General features: G+C 56.1%; 1 protein-coding gene across 1 annotated transcript in view; it reads left to right on the plus strand.

Annotated features, from left to right (window-relative positions):
- The window catches only part of ZFHX2 (zinc finger homeobox 2), a 28,327-nt gene extending 12,674 nt beyond the window's left edge, over positions 1 to 15,653 (plus strand). The window contains exons 2-10 of the mRNA XM_012649401.1: positions 1,870 to 3,959; positions 4,169 to 4,686; positions 5,230 to 5,470; positions 6,725 to 6,799; positions 7,206 to 7,264; positions 8,881 to 9,081; positions 9,587 to 9,713; positions 9,869 to 13,342; positions 13,576 to 15,653. Coding sequence (XP_012504855.1) covers positions 1,919 to 3,959; positions 4,169 to 4,686; positions 5,230 to 5,470; positions 6,725 to 6,799; positions 7,206 to 7,264; positions 8,881 to 9,081; positions 9,587 to 9,713; positions 9,869 to 13,342; positions 13,576 to 14,555 — 7,716 coding nt within the window. The 5' untranslated portion in view covers positions 1,870 to 1,918 and the 3' untranslated portion in view covers positions 14,556 to 15,653. The remainder of the gene's footprint in view (positions 1 to 1,869; positions 3,960 to 4,168; positions 4,687 to 5,229; positions 5,471 to 6,724; positions 6,800 to 7,205; positions 7,265 to 8,880; positions 9,082 to 9,586; positions 9,714 to 9,868; positions 13,343 to 13,575) is intronic.
- Positions 15,654 to 16,347: the final 694 nt, after the last annotated feature.

Here is a 16,347-nt window from a genome sequence, read left to right on the forward strand (position 1 = left end):
GCCAGCTGGGAGAGAGCACCAGCCAGTGTTCAGTGCTCAGCCAGGGCCCAGAATAGGCCTCTCTTGCCTGGATTCATTCCTTCCCACCAGGTGGGGCCCACCCTGTGGGAATGACAGTGAAATGTCAGACCCACACAAACCAGCACACTTACCTCCTCTCCCTCACCAAAGATTCTGGTGGAGGAATACCTTTCTCCCACAATATTAGGGCTTCTGCTTTCTGGTTATCTAGGAACCAACCCCCCGACCCCAGTCCAATTCCTTCACTTCCCGTTTGGTTCTCTAACTCCCCCCACCTCTCCATCACCTCCACTCCTTTTCCAGGTGCTTATTTGCATTTTCATTAGCATGCTAATCCAGCCCCAATCGGAGCTCCTTAATAGCTCTGACTTCATGCCTGGCTAGACCCCCTGGAGGAGGAGGGAAGCGGGAATAGGGCCTTACAGGCTGTGTGGGGCCAGACTAAGGACCCACTTCAGACCTAGGAATCTGGGGGTGAGGGTTAAAGGTGGCTCAAGGAAAGAGAGACAACACCCCTCACCCCTTCTCTGAAGCACTCTGGCCTAAGCACTAGAAGTTTAATCATTAGAGATCTGCTGATATGGACAGCTGGAGAGTATGTAGATGGGCCACTTGGGACCTTGGGAGGAGTACGGAATGGGGAGGCATGGGAATGTGGTGAGTTAGAGGGGAGGATCCTGGTAAACAAAAGGATGACAGCCTTGGTGCTTCTAGTCAGCTGGAGGCTGCCTGGGAGTCCTGATTTCTAGACCTTTGGAAGCTCATTTGGCCTTTATTGTGTCTGAGGGACAGTCCAGCTGGTTGGAGGAGTCTAGGCCACAGCTTTGCAATTTACTTAGCGCTTGGCCAGTCCTTCTCTAGTTTCCCCTCTTTGGAGCTGTGTCACCATCAGTAGCTTACTTAACCTGTTTCTTGGCTGCCTTATCTATAAAATACGATTGCCGTGAGATTAAGTGAGATGATTGATGTAAAGCATTTAGCATAGTGCCAGGACCATGGTAGATGTACCTTAATAGCTATTAGTAATGTAATTACTATTACTTATTTTATTTTTTTTATCTCTTTGGGGAGGAGGAGGCAACATATAAGCTGTTGTCTTTCAACTGGCCAGGGAAGCTCCCATCTATTTCACAGGCTTGTGACCCCAGATGGATCTGGAAGGCATCTGAGAGCAGCATGGCACCTCATGCCAGGGGGAATCAGTTATGGCCTATCTCTGGCAAAAAGACCTTGATTAGGGAATTTACCTCTTCAGGGAACAGAAAATCTGAGGGTCTTTCCCAGTGTTCTGTCATTCAAAAGACATCTATTAACTGTGAGACAGGCAAGTTCTATGTGCTAACAACAGAGCAATCAAACAGACCTGAGCCCCCATTCTGGCTGCTGGTGGAGGGAAAACAGATTGTAGGGGGCAGCAGTGGAAGACGGGAGGCCAATGTGGAGTGGATTGCGTTAGTTCAGGAAAGAGATGATAATGGCTTGGGCCATGCTGGTGCCAGTGAAGAAGAAAAGTGGAGGGATTTGATACATTTTAGAGGTTGCTGCTGAACTGGATAAGGGGAGGACAAGAGAAAACTTTTAGGTTTTCAGCCTAAGCAACTGGATAAATGGTACCAACGTTTGAGGTAGGAAAGATAGAAAGGAGCAGGTCCAGAGGACAAATAAAGAGTTCTGATTTTGGACATGTTAAGTGTTGAAGCCTATTAGACACTAAGTGAAGCTTCTGGTTGGCAAATGGGTGAGTCTGATGTTCATGGAACAGTATGGGACTGCAGTATCCAGAGATTCAGCTGCCTGGCAGGAGTCCCTGCAGCCTCACAGCACTGCTTTCTTGGTGTTTCCCTGCAGGGTACTGGCCGTCACGCTGAAATGAACCCCCAGCACTCCTCCGTCTACCATGGCCACCCTTAACTTAGCCTCCACCGCTGGCGACACCCTCTCCCCTGGGCACAATGCCCCGTCCCCGCCTCCTGATACCTCCTCCTCCAGCACCCCCTCTGATCCTGTCACCAAAGATCCCCCTGCTGCCCCCTCCCCTTCTGAGAGCATGAGGCCCTCAGAGCCAGGGGGACAGCCCCTGGAGTCGGGCTGTGGCCTTGTCCCACCAAAGGAGATTGGGGAGCCCCAAGAAGGGCCTAGTTGTGGTCGCTTCCCACCAAAGGACCTGGGGGTAGAGAAGGACAAGGAGCAGGAGGAGGAAGGACTCCCTCCCGTGGACCTAAGCAACCACCTATTCTTCACAGCTGGCGGTGAGGTCTACCTAGTGGCCAAGCTGTCTCTGCCAGGTGGCAGTGAACTCCTGCTACCAAAGGGCTTCCCGTGGGGCAAGGCAGGCATCAAGGAAGAGCCCAGCCTGCCCCTCCTTACCCACCCACCCCCAACACACCTCACTGCCCTTCATATCCAACATGGCTTTGACCTAATCCAAGGCTTTAGCTCTTCTGACCAAATTCTGTCCCACGATACCTCAGCGCCATCTCCGGCTGCCTGTGAGGGAAGGGATGGAGCCTTCTGGAGCTACCAGCTGGCTGCAAACCCACCCAGAGATCCCAAAGATGGCCCCATGGGGAACAGTGGGGGAGACCACATGGCACTCTTCTGGCTCTGTCTTCTGTGCCGCCTGGGTTTTAGCAGGCCCCAGGCCTTTATGGGTCACACACAGTCTCATGGGGTGAAACTAACCCCTGCCCAACACCAGGGCCTGCCAGGCAGCCCAGCCGTGCTCCAGGAAGGGGATGAGGGCTGCATGGCCCTCATAAGCTTTCTGGAACCAAAACACCCTGCTCACCACCCTTTTGAAATATCCCTTGACAATGGTAGCACACTGACCACAGAGGCGAATGTAGCCCAGACGGAGGATGGCCCCCCTGAGGCAGAAGTCCACACCCTTGTCCTTCCTGCTGAAGAAGTCATGGCCCTCAACCCATTCTCCCCATCCACCACCCCAACCACTTGGGACCCCAGCCCAACCCAAGCCAAAGAATCACCAGTAGCAGCAGGTGAGGCAGGGCCAGATTGGTTCCCCGAAGGGCAAGAAGAGTATGGAGGGCTCTGCCCCCCACTCAACCAAAGCTCACCCACCTCCAAGGAAGGGGGCAGTCTCCCCACCCCAGCGGGCTCCCCTGAAGACCCTAATGACCCACCCCAGCCCTATCGCCTGGCTGATGACTACACCTCAGCCCCTACAGCCTTCCAAGGGCTTAGCCTGTCCAGCCACATGTCCCTGCTACATTCTCGCAACTCTTGCAAGACGCTCAAGTGTCCCAAGTGCAACTGGCACTACAAGTACCAGCAGACCTTAGATGTGCACATGCGAGAGAAACACCCTGAGAGCAATAGTCACTGCAGCTACTGTAGTGCTGGGGGGGCCCACCCCCGCCTCGCTCGTGGAGAAAGCTACAACTGTGGCTACAAGCCCTACCGCTGCGACGTCTGCAACTACTCCACCACCACCAAGGGAAACCTCAGCATCCACATGCAGTCCGATAAGCACCTGGCCAACCTGCAGGGCTTCCAGGCAGGCCCCGGTGGGCAGGGAAGTCCCCCAGAGGCATCACTCCCGCCCTCCGCAGGGGACAAAGAGCCCAAGACCAAATCATCCTGGCAGTGCAAGGTGTGCAGCTATGAGACAAACATCTCCCGCAACCTACGCATCCATATGACCTCTGAGAAGCACATGCAGAATGTCCTAATGCTGCATCAGGGGCTGCCACTGGGCCTGCCACCTGGGCTGGTGGGGCCAGGCCCTCCTCCACCACCAGGGACTGCCCCCACCAACCCCCCTGAACTCTTCCAGTACTTTGGTCCTCAGGCCCTAGGGCAGCCTCAGACTCCCTTGTCTGGCTCCGGGCTGAGGCCAGACAAGCCTTTGGAAGCCCAGCTGCTTCTCAATGGTTTCCACCACCTTGGAGCACCTGCCCGCAAATTCCCCACACCTGGTAAGCTCCCTGAACTCTGCTCCTCTTCCCACTTCTCTCTTCCCCAGGACCATACTCTATTCCCTGCTTTCTCCCAAAGGCCAACTCCCTACTTAGATAACCATAAGTCCCCTCTGAGCACTGTCCCACTCATTAACTCACCCCTCCATATAGCAAACTGACCCTGCCCCATTTCTTCCTTGGGCCACTAATCTGTTTCTGTCCCCCAGCCCCTGGCAGCCTCTCCTCTGATGCCCACCTGCCTCCAAGTCAGCTCCTGGGCTCCTCATCTGATGGCATGCCCACCTCACCACCCCCAGATGACAGCCCATCCCTGAGGGTATTCCGCTGCCTAGTGTGCCAGGCCTTCAGCACAGACAGCCTGGAGCTACTGCTGTACCACTGCAGTGTAGGCCGAAGCCTCCCGGAAGCTGAATGGAAGGAGGTGGCCGGTGACACCCACCGCTGCAAGCTCTGCTGCTACGGCACCCAGCTCAAGGCCAACTTCCAACTCCACCTCAAGACTGATAAACATGCTCAGAAGTACCAGCTGGCAGCCCACCTGCGAGAGGGTGGTGGGGCCATGGGCACCCCGTCCCCGGTGCCCCTGGGAGATGGGGCCCCTTATGGGTCTGCCTCCCCACTGCACCTGCGCTGCAACATCTGTGACTTTGAGTCCAACAGCAAGGAGAAGATGCAGCTGCATGCAAGGGGTGCAGCCCATGAAGAAAACAGCCAGATCTATAAGGTGAGGCTGGGGTGGATTGGGGCAGGGAAGAGGAGAAGGGGATGGGGATGGAAGGAGGAGATGCAGAGTAGGGAAGTGATGGGAAAACCCAGGGTTACAGAAATGGAGGAAAAGGAAAGTATGCACCAGGGTAACAAAGAGTTTGGGCAGCCATGGAGAAAGAGACCAAAGGATAGAGGACTCTGACGAAATGAAACAAAGACTTTATTCAGCTCTTCTGGTGTTGGGGCTGGAGGGAGGGGTCTCGGTCAGCTCAGTCCATCATGTCACCAGAAGTTCAAGAGGATGGAACCAGATTCCATTCACATACTGGGAGGGAGTCCAGGAGTGGTAGAAGGAAGAGGAGAAGACTGGGGAAAACAAGCAGTAATACTCAGGGGGCCCTAGTGATACTAAGAGGGAAAAGGGGGGCTTGAGGGGGTGGAAGGAGTGGGTAGGGAGGAGGGTGCTGCTAGTCAGGCTCCCTTGGGGGAAGCAAAGAAGTCCCCTGAGATCTGGAGGTGTCCCTTCTGAGCCTGAGCCAGCCTCTTGCCATGGTTCTAGTTTCTGCTGGAAATGGAGGGAGCAGAGGCAGGGGCAGAGCTGGGGCTGTACCACTGCCTGCTGTGTGCTTGGGAGACACCCTCCCGCTTGGCTGTGCTGCAACACCTGCGCACACCTGCCCACCGCGATGCCCAGGCCCAGAGGCGTCTGCAGCTGCTACAGAATGGCCCAGCAGCTGAGGAAGGACTCTCAGCTCTCCAGAACATCCTGAGCTTCAGCCATGGGCAGCTCCGGACTCCCGGTGAGGAAGAGGGGAATGAAGAATAAGGACTGGGCGGGGGGCCAGCAGGGTGCGGGCAGCTGAGGAGAAAGGGATACAGAGAGGGAGAATGGGTCTGTGGGCCATCAATAGCAAGTAGGAAGAAGATATGAAGGGATAAGACAGGCCCAGTGGGGGCTGCTGAGCGAGGAGGGGTAGAGAAGGGCAGGGATTTTGCTGGGTGGAGAACAGAAAACAGGAAGAGAGGTGAGGAGGAATCACCCAGTGATTCTGAGCAGTGACTAGTGTCCTAACAACACTGGATGTGGGGGGTGGCAGACTGGAGCTGGTCAGGAAGGTGAGAGGAGGTAGACAAAAAAGAATGGAACCTGCTTCGTGCTGGGCCAGGGCTTGTTGGAAGGAGATGGGAGCTGTAGGCATAGTCCAAAGGCAGCAGGGATGGGAAAAAGCCTCTGATAAGCTTCCCAGCCTCTTCCTGTCTCCTAGGAGGTCTTCAGCCCTAAGGCTGGGCTTAGAGTCCCCCTTAAGCAGCTAAGGCTGTACCAGCAGAGGCTGGGAACAGCCAGCCAGGCGCCATTTCTCCAGAGGGTGCAGGAGAAGAGCCTGGAAGGGGCTGTCAGAGGTTGGCATGGGTGTCGAGCTCTGGAGAGCCAGCAGTGGGCAAGGGCGAGGCCACGGGCAGCAGGAGCCAGGAATAGGCAGCATTGACTGGTGCTAATTGAATTGCCAATATGCTGGCTGGAGTTAAGTGCTGGAGGGGCCAGATCAATAGCTAACGATCCTGGCGCAGGGCTGAATGGAGTTAAGGAACTTTAACACTTTAATTAGGCTGCCACCGAAAATAAATTCCTACACATCTGTCAATTCTTACTTGAGTGGTAATCTCCTCTCCCAGCTAGACCTGCCACCTCCTGCTCACCGCAGCAGCAGCAGTAGCCGCTTCCATTCAACCTCAGCTTCTTTCTTCAGTGGCCCTCCCACATTTCTGGGGCTTCCCATTTCCCGGGTCAGTCAAGACAGGGAGGAGCCAAGTCTGGTCCTGTTCTGTTGCCTATTGGACTTGCACAAGATGACTCTCAGGCTCTACCAGTTCTAATAGTGTAGCTTTTCCCTTCACCCTCTGTGTGTCTTTTTGGTGGCTTTTCATCCTCTCCTGCCTGTGGATTCACCCATTTTCTCCTTCATTGCCTGGCTGCTTGTCCTGCTTCCTCTGCCCTATGTCCTCCCTTCCCTGATGCTTATCTGTTTAAGCTGACACTCCCCCATCCTACACAGGGAAGGCTCCCGTCACCCCCTTAGCCGAGCCACCCAACCCTGAGAAAGAAGTCCAGAACAAGACAGAACAGTTGGGTGAGTTGCTCATCCAGTCCATTTTCCCTCCCTTCTCCCAAGTCCTCACACATTCTGAGAGGCCCATGGGACCTTGCAGTAATCCAGGAGCCCAGCAATGCCTCCTGTGCTGGAGGAGCAAAACTGACCACAGAAAAGCCTCATTGGGGGGCAGGAGGCTGAGCCACAGAAGGCTGGGTGCTTCCACCCTCTTCAAGGACCTAAACCTGGCCATCCTGCTAACCTGGAGGCAGCCCCTGCCAAGCCTCACCTGTCTACTGAGTTTCCTGCCCTTTCTCCCTTTCCCTAGAGCCCAACCCCCTACCCTGGAAGCTCTGTGCTACAAATCATCTTAAGGGCTGGGGGTCTGTGATGGGAAGAGGGAGGGCTGTCAGAGTCCCTGAATGTCCTCTCCTTTCATCCTCAGCTTCTGAAGAGGCAGAGAACAAGACCAGCCACTCCAGAGACAGTGCCAACCAGACCACGGTCAGAACTGGGGTAACTGGGAAGTGCTGAGGTGGGGTCTGGCTTTACTGAGATCTGCTCATATTCTAAAGGCAGACCGAATTTAGTCATGCTTGTGACTTATTTCACTCAGAATAGCACATTTAGGAAATCCGACCTAGGTCCAGTTACATAGGTTCAGTACCATATGGGGGTAGAGCTGCCCCCAAAGGGTGGAGCACAGAGGGACATGAGAGGAAAAGATGGCAGAAACTTGAGGGAAAGGTGAAGAGAGGAACTATATTGAGGGTAGGAAAGACTGGAGGCAGGTAGAGGAAGGAGGGGAGGCAAGAAGCGAAGAAATGAAAAGAGAAAGGCAAAAGCAACAAACCAGCTGCTGCCCAGCTCTTCACTCCTCAGTTAGGAGCAGAAAGAACTAGACACAAACGTTCATATCCGACAGAAAGCCCTGAGCCTCGACAGAACTGTTCTGGCACCCTCTTCTTGAGGGTGGAGGCACCAACCAAATGATTCACCCTGACAGCATGTCCCACAAATCTTTAAAACCCCAGGACTTGAACCTAAGCAGGATCCAGAAGTAGTTTAGCTCTGTGGCCTGAAAGTGTTGATTCTGAGGGAATTCCCAGCCTCTGGTCTTGAGGTGCCATCCTGTGCCTCACAGCTCTCCAGACTAGATTGCAATATGCAAACTACAGCCATGCTTTATGTCCCCAGCTTCTCTTCTTCCTAACTCCTGTTCCCTCCGACAGACCTATTCCAGATGTCTGTGCCAAGGGCTGGGTGCATTAAAATGAGCACCTGGGTCCCCTTCCTTTGTGGCCATCCCCTCCCCAACACACAGGCTTGGACCAATGGCACAGGCAACAGGATAGGAAGTAAGCTAGGGAGACGAGCCTGATCTGAGGCAGCAGGAAAAATGCAGGCTGGACAGGTCAGGCAGTCAGGTGACAGCAGGCCTTTGCAGCCCCACCCCTCGGGAGGTGTGGGTGAGAATGCGCAGAGAATGTGCTGAGAGGGCCAGGCCAGAGTTTTCCTGGGCCACTGGGGGAGCTGTGGTGTTTGTTTATATTGAGGAGAAGAAAGGGTGGAAAAGAAAGTGGGAGCTGCGGAGCCCAAGGGGGCATGGGCTGGCTTCTGAGCAGATAGGCGGCGCCCCTCTTCAGGAGACAGTTAGAGAGGCAGAGTGTGCAGGGACGAGGGAGCCTCTGGGTCCAGAAAGTGCCCAGAAGAAATGGAGCCATTTCACAGAGAAGACACAGGCAAGGTGGGGGTGGGTAAGAAAAGTAAACTAAACCCAAGAGGGGGGCAGGTACAGGGCCATCTGTCAGCTGTAGAAAATTGAGTAGGGCAGCAGAGACTGGGAAAGACACACCAAGAAAAGGTAGAGAGAGGCCAGCATGGAGGGAGAAGGGCAGACAAGAAGGGAATGCGAGGTAGTGGCCTAGGCTAGGACTTTGTGCCAATCCAAGGGAAACAAGGGAGAAGCCAGCTTTCAGGACTTGAAGCTGGACGCTGGGTCTGCTGTGATGGTTTTCTATCCAGCTTGCTCCTCTTAAATTGGGAGTGGAGGCCAGTGCTGCATTGAGGAATCCAAACCCTTCCCTAACACCTCCTCCACTGTACGTATGTGCCCACAGGTATACTGCTGTCCATACTGCAGCTTCCTGAGCCCGGAATCTGACCAGGTGAGGGCTCATACACTCTCCCAGCATGCAGTGCAGCCCAAGTACAGGTGCCCACTGTGCCAGGAGCAGCTGGTGGGCCGGCCTGCCCTGCACTTCCACCTTAGCCACCTTCACAATGTGGTGCCTGAGTGCGTTGAGAAGCTGCTGCTTGTGGTGAGTACAGGCTGGGTGAGGAGGGTCCAGTGTGGCCCTGTCAGGGCTGTATAGGAGGGGAGGACGAGGCAGGGGTCTCCAGGCAGGTATATGTGTGTGGGGTGCTTGCTGATGAAGAAAGTAGCATTTCATAGATTTGAGACTGCATTTTAGAGTTGGAGGGGTCCTTAGAACTGAGCTTGTCTAGCTGCCTATACTCACGGATGAGGAAACTAAACGTTTTTTTCACTTCCATTAAGTCCTGAGAAGAGTTGTTGAACGACGGGCACAGGCCTGCCAGGACCAGGTGCCACAAGGAAAGCTGACTTTTGGCCTAGGGAAAGAGGGAGCCAGAGAGGAGAGGCAGTAGCCCAGACTCTCTCGTCTGTGGGAAAAGCAGCAATTAGGTGGGAGGTTTGTCCAGAGAGAAGGCTGATCTGTGGAAGGGAGCTCAGCACAGGTGCAGCGCAGAGGAGTCGGGGTAGCACAGGTGGTGGGGAAGCCACCAGGATCTCTCCCATCACAGGCCACAACTGTAGAGATGACCTTTACGACCAAAGTGCTGCCTGGACCCACACTTAGCCCTCTGGAAGATGGCCCAGAAGCCCCCACTCCTGGGCCAGAGCCTATACCCAGCAGAGACCAGGTATCAGGTAAGGAAGGGGACAGCAAACCTCCCAAGGTGGCAGAAAAGGAGACCTGGGCTCCATGGACCAAGAAGGTCTGAAGACAACTGAGGCCAGGGTCAATTGCCCTGGATATTGAGTGGGTGGGGTCTGCTCACTGTACCCTCTTCTCTCTCCTCTAGAAGGCCCTAACCTGACTCCAGAGGCCAGTCCAGATCCTCTTCCTGAGCCTCCCCTGGCCTCAGCAGAGGCCCCAGACAAGCCCTCAGGAAGCCCTGGTCAACCCCCTTCTCCAGCCCCATCTCCAGTCCCTCAGCCTGATGCCCAAGCTGAAGAGGTGGCTCCTCCACCCACCATGGCTGAGGAGGAAGAGGGGACTGCTGGGGAGCCCCGCTCTGCCGAGCCAGCTCCAGCTGACTCTCGCCACCCTCTGACCTATCGAAAGACCACCAACTTTGCCCTGGACAAGTTTCTCGACCCTGCCCGGCCTTATAAGTGCACTGTGTGTAAGGAGTCCTTCACCCAGAAGAATATCCTCTTGGTTCATTATAATTCTGTCTCCCACCTTCATAAGATGAAGAAGGCTGCCATTGACCCCTCTGCCCCTGCCCGAGGGGAGGCTGGTGCCCCGCCTACCACCACTGCTGCCACTGACAAGCCCTTTAAGTGCACGGTCTGCCGAGTCTCCTACAACCAGAGCTCCACCCTGGAGATCCACATGCGCTCGGTTCTACATCAGACTCGCTCTCGAGGGACCAAGACTGATGCCAAGATTGAGGGGCCAGAGCGCAGCCAAGAAGAGCCCAAGGAAGGCGAGACTGAGGGGGAGGTGGGTGCTGAGAAGAAGGGCCCCGACCCCAGTGGCTTCATATCTGGATTGCCCTTCCTGTCCCCTCCGCCCCCTCCCTTGGACCTGCACCGGTTCCCGGCCCCCCTCTTCACCCCACCAGTCCTGCCTCCCTTCCCTCTGGTGCCCGAATCACTGCTTAAGCTCCAGCAGCAGCAGCTGCTTCTGCCCTTCTACCTCCATGACCTCAAGGTGGGGCCCAAGCTGGCGCTGGCTGGGCCTGCACCCATGCTGTCGCTGCCGGCTGCCACCCCTCCTCCCCCGCCCCCACCCCCCAAGGCTGAGCTGGCTGAGCAGGAGTGGGAGCAGCCCCCCATGGCCAAAGAGGGGAATGAGGCAGGGCCCTCCTCACCCCCCCACCCATTGCCCAATGAGGCTGCCCGCACTGCAGCCAAAGCCCTTCTAGAAAACTTTGGCTTTGAGCTGGTGATCCAGTACAATGAAGGGAAGCAGGCTGTGCCTCCTCCCCCAACCCCACCCCCACCCGAGGCCCTGGGAGGTGGGGACAAGCTGGCCTGTGGGGCCTGTGGAAAACTCTTCTCCAATATGCTTATCCTCAAGACACACGAGGAGCACGTCCACCGCCGCTTTCTGCCCTTTGAGGCCCTGAGCCGTTACGCTGCTCAGTTTCGTAAAAGCTATGATAGCTTGTACCCACCCCCTGCAGAGCCCCCCAAACCTCCTGATGGGTCTGTGGATTCATCTGCTCCTCAGCTGGGTCCACCCTTCCTGGTCCCAGAGCCTGAGGCAGGGGGGACCCGTGCTCCTGACGAACGAAGCCGGGCAGGAGGACGCTGGCCAGCAGAGGAGGAAGAAGGCTCCAGAGGGAATCTTCCTCCCCTAGTGCCTGCAGGCCGACGGTTCTCCAGAACCAAGTTCACAGAGTTCCAGACCCAAGCCCTGCAGTCTTTCTTTGAGACCAGTGCCTACCCCAAGGACGGGGAGGTGGAGCGGCTCGCAAGTCTCTTGGGTCTGGCTAGCCGTGTGGTGGTAGTGTGGTTCCAGAACGCCCGCCAGAAAGCGCGCAAAAATGCCTGTGATGGTGGCCCTGTGCCCATAGTAGGCAGTACTGGGGGAGCCTCAGGCTGCAGGCGTTGCCACGCCACTTTCTCCTGTGTTTTTGAGTTGGTGCGGCACCTCAAGAAATGCTATGATGACCAGACCCCTGAAGAGGAGGAGGAAGAGGCAGAGAGAGGGGAAGAGGAGGAAGAGGTAGAGGAAGAAGTAGAGGAGGAACAGGGCCTCGAACCCCCAGCAGGGCCTGAGGGTCCATCACCAGAACCTCTAGATGGGGAGGAGCTAAGCCAAGCAGAGGCAACGAAGCCAGGAGGCAAAGAGCCTGAAGAGAAGCCTCCTCCCTCACCTCCTCCAGCCCACACCTGTGACCAGTGTGCCATCTCTTTCCCCAGCCAAGACCTCCTGACCAATCACCGCCGACTACATTTCCTGCCATCTGTGCAGCCCAGCGCTCCCCCCCAACTCCTAGATCTGCCCTTGCTGGTGTTTGGGGAGCGAAATCCCCTGGTGGCAGGCACCCTACCAGTGCCAGGGCCACCTCTCAAACGGAAGCATGAGGATGGCAGCTTGTCCCCCACAGGCAGTGAAGCAGGGGGAGGAGGGGAGGGCGAGCCCCCCAGGGACAAGCGACTGCGCACCACCATCCTGCCCGAGCAGCTAGAGATCCTATACCGTTGGTACATGCAGGACTCCAACCCAACACGCAAGATGCTCGACTGCATCTCTGAGGAGGTGGGGCTCAAAAAGCGAGTGGTACAGGTCTGGTTCCAGAACACCAGGGCCCGGGAGAGGAAAGGCCAGTTTCGAAGCACCCCCGGGGGGGTGTCCAGTCCGGCAGTCAAACCCCCTGTCACACCCACCCCTGCATCCTTCCCCAAGTTCAACCTCTTATTGGGCAAGGTAGATGATGGGATGGGGAGGGAGGCCCTAAAGAGGGAAGCACCTGCATTTCCCTACCCCACAGTCACCTCTGCTGCTGGGCCCCTGCCTTTCCTACCACCTGGGAAAGAGGCCACCACCCCAACACCAGAGCCACCTCTACCTCTCCTACCTCCCCCTCCACCCAGTGAGGACGAGGGCCCAGAGGAACCATCTAAAGCTTCTCCAGAGAGTGAGGCTTGCAGTCCGTCTGCAGGAGATCTGAGTGATTCATCTGCTTCCAGCCTAGCGGAACCAGAATCCCCTGGGGCTGGAGGAACCAGTGGGGGACCAGGAGGTGGGACTGGGGTTCCAGATGGAATGGGGCAGCGGCGCTACAGGACCCAGATGAGCAGCCTGCAGCTGAAGATCATGAAAGCCTGCTATGAAGCCTACCGCACCCCCACCATGCAGGAGTGTGAGGTGCTGGGGGAGGAGATTGGGTTGCCCAAGAGGGTCATCCAGGTCTGGTTCCAGAATGCTCGTGCCAAGGAAAAGAAGGCCAAACTGCAGGGGGCAGCTGTTGGGGGAACTGGGGGCAGCAGTGAGGGCCCCTTGGCAGCCCAGCGCACCGACTGCCCCTATTGTGATGTCAAGTATGATTTCTATGTCTCCTGCCGAGGCCATCTCTTTTCCCGCCAGCACCTGGCCAAGCTCAAGGAGGCGGTCCGGGCCCAGCTGAAGAGTGAAAACAAGTGCTACGACTTGGCTCCAGCACCTGAGGCACCCCCGGCTCCCAAGGCCCCACCTGCGACTACACCTGCCTCTGTGCCCCTCGGGTCTGCCCCAGCCCTGCCTCGCCTGGCCCCAGTCCTCTTGTCTGGCCCAGCTCTGGCCCAGCCCCCACTGAGCAGCTTAGCTCCTTTCAATTCTGGTGAGTGGGGAGGATAGAGGAGTTGTACTTCAGAGAATGTCTCCGTCTAATGACATTTGCTTCCTTTTCCTTCTTGACTCTTCCTATGTCCAGTCTCCTGTGGCCTTCCTTTGCTTCAGGCTCTTGGGGGAAGGGAGGGAGGGAAGGAGCATAGCAGCTGGGTGGTTGTCTATAGCAGGAAGGACGATGGGGCAGGAGGTGCTAACCCTTTCTCACTCCTTTCATCTTCCTAGGCCCTGCAGCCTCCTCAGGCCTCCTTGGCCTTGCCACTTCGGTCCTGCCTACTACCACGGTGGTCCAGACTGCTGGCCCAGGCCGCCCCTTACCTCAGAGACCTGTGCCCGACCAAACCAACACCTCCACTGCAGGCACCAATGACCCTGTCCTGGGCACCCCTACTGAGCCCTCAGGAGACACGGTCTCTGGTGAGCGAAAGCCAGTTGCAGCCCCCACCAACTCCTCCAGTGATGCCCTCAAGAACCTCAAAGCATTGAAGGCCACTGTCCCAGCCCTGTTGGGGGGCCAATTCCTACCCTTCCCATTGCCCCCTGCAGGGGGGGCAGCACCGCCAGCTGTCTTTGGCCCCCAGTTACAGGGGGCCTACTTCCAACAGCTCTATGGCATGAAGAAGGGGCTCTTTCCCATGAACCCTGTGATACCTCAGACCCTCATTGGGCTGCTCCCCAATGCCCTCCTCCAGCCACCACCCCAGCCCCCTGAACCCACAGCCACAGCGCCTCCAAAGCCTCCTGAATTGCCTGCTCCAGGGGAGGGGGAGGCTGGTGAGGCCGATGAGCTGCTGACAGGCAGCACTGGCATCTCCACCGTGGATGTGACCCACCGCTACCTGTGCCGCCAGTGCAAGATGGCATTTGATGGGGAGGCCCCGGCTACTGCCCACCAGAGATCCTTCTGCTTCTTTGGGCGGGGCTCTGGGGGCTCCATTCCCCCTCCACTGCGGGTGCCCATCTGCACCTACCACTGCCTGGCATGTGAGGTGCTGCTGAGTGGGCGTGAAGCCCTGGCCTCCCACCTGCGCTCCTCGGCCCACAGGCGCAAGGCAGCCCCGCCCCCAGGGGGCCCACCCATCACCGTCACCAACACTGCCACTGCTGCCACGGCTGCTGTGGCTTTTGCCAAAGAGGAAGCAAGATTACCTCACACGGACACCAACCCAAAAACTACTACTACCTCTACACTTCTAGCTTTATAAACAGATAAACCAAGATGGGGAGAGGGGAGGGCCTTAGGGCTCCCTCTTTTACCCCAAGGGGTATTTGGTGGGAGCTCAAATCCCTCACCCCAACCCTCAGCTCTGCCCACCTCCTGGGAATCTTTCGGTTCCCACCCTCAGTGGGCTTCACACACCCCACCTCCAGCAGAGTCCTGCCTCCTCCCCCACCCCTACAGACACACTCTGATCCTCATCCTCAACCCCTTGCAGATGTAGCCCTTGCCCCTATGTCTTCACAGACACACACGCCCATCTTGGCATCCTGATTATTCACACGTCTGCGCGCTGCACACAAAATCTATCCTTGGCTCTACCTGCATTTTCCTCACTGAATTCCACCCCCCGCCAATAAATACACATACACATGCACACACACACACACACGTTATCCCATGATGTTCCACTGACTGAGAAAACACCAAAAAAAAAAAGAAGAAGAAGAAAGGAAAAAGAAAACCCAAGGCAAAGATGGGGGAAGAAAAATAAACTGCCACTCCCCCTTGTGCTACCCCCTGTATAGAGCGCCATGCCGCTCACAAACTCTTTCCAAATACCCAGCTGGCTCCCAAGGTTGGAGCCCAGGTGGACAGGGAGCCCACAAAACTCTAACCAAACTGGAGGTTGGCAGGGGAGAAGTGCTCCCAGCTCACTCTCCCCACTCTCCCTCCTAACCCTCTCCTCGCCTGAAGGGGGAGCCCCTGCGGCCTGGACTCTGGGGGAAGCCGCCGCCAGGAACCCCTCTGCCAACCCCTGCCCTGCACCCTGGGAACTGCAGTAACTTATTCTCAAAGGCTTTAAACACAGAGATCCTCTCAGCAGCCGTGGGCCCGCCCCTTGTCCTAGCCAGGCCACGTGGGGGTCCAGCCTCCAGGGACCGGCGCTGCCCACCAACGGCAAATCCAAAGTTCTTTTAAAAAAACTGAAACACACACACAACCAAAAAAAAAACGAGAGCGAGAGAGCGCATGTGCACATGCGCATGAAAGAGAGAATTGGAGAGACCAGAGGAATGAACTAAAGAAAAACATAAACTTGGAAAATACAGGAAAAAAAAAAAAAAAAAGAAAACTCTCCCATTAAAGAAGTGTTTTTTCCTGTTTGTGTCACCCCCACCCCCATTTTAAGGGTTTCTTTAAACCACTTCATCTTGGGAAGATCAAATGGCTTTAACTCCTTGCCACAGGTCTGGTGATCCTCACAGCACTGGGAGCAGTGCAGCCTTCCCCTGGCCATGACCTGTCTCACAGGCGGGAGCTGGTGATGGGGAGAAAAGCCTGGACTGTGGGGCAGGACAGGTGATATCTCCTTATTCCCAGCTGTGACTTAGAAAAGTCAATGTCACCAAAAGTATCTTGGCAGTCCCAGGAAGAAAGGGGTGGCAGTTTGGTTTCTGAATCCAAGGTATGCTTCCCTTTTGCCTACCTCTCCTTTACTTCTTTCACAAAGCCCTCCTCCTGCTTTCCTCCCTAGTGGCCACCTTGGCTGGTCCCTTGTTTCCATCTGTGTCCTCCAGCCCAGCTCAGCCAGCTCCTCCATTAAGCAGCAGCTGATGGAGGCATCCCCAAAGGAGTCAGGACCCATCCGTGAAGCTTATAGGGGTCTAGAGCTGATGTTAGCTGAAGGGATTGGGTAGGCAAAGAGGTGACTGCAGCACAAGGGAATCTATGATAGGGTGATATCACCAAGGGAACCAACAGAAGAGGAATGACCTAGAAGAAGGTTCCCATCCCTAACCTAATTATTTCTATAACCATCAAGTGGTAATTTTGAC

The sequence above is a fragment of the Propithecus coquereli genome, unplaced genomic scaffold, assembly GCF_000956105.1.
Source record: "Propithecus coquereli isolate 6110/MARCELLA unplaced genomic scaffold, Pcoq_1.0 Scaffold3, whole genome shotgun sequence".
NCBI lineage: Eukaryota > Metazoa > Chordata > Mammalia > Primates > Indriidae > Propithecus > Propithecus coquereli.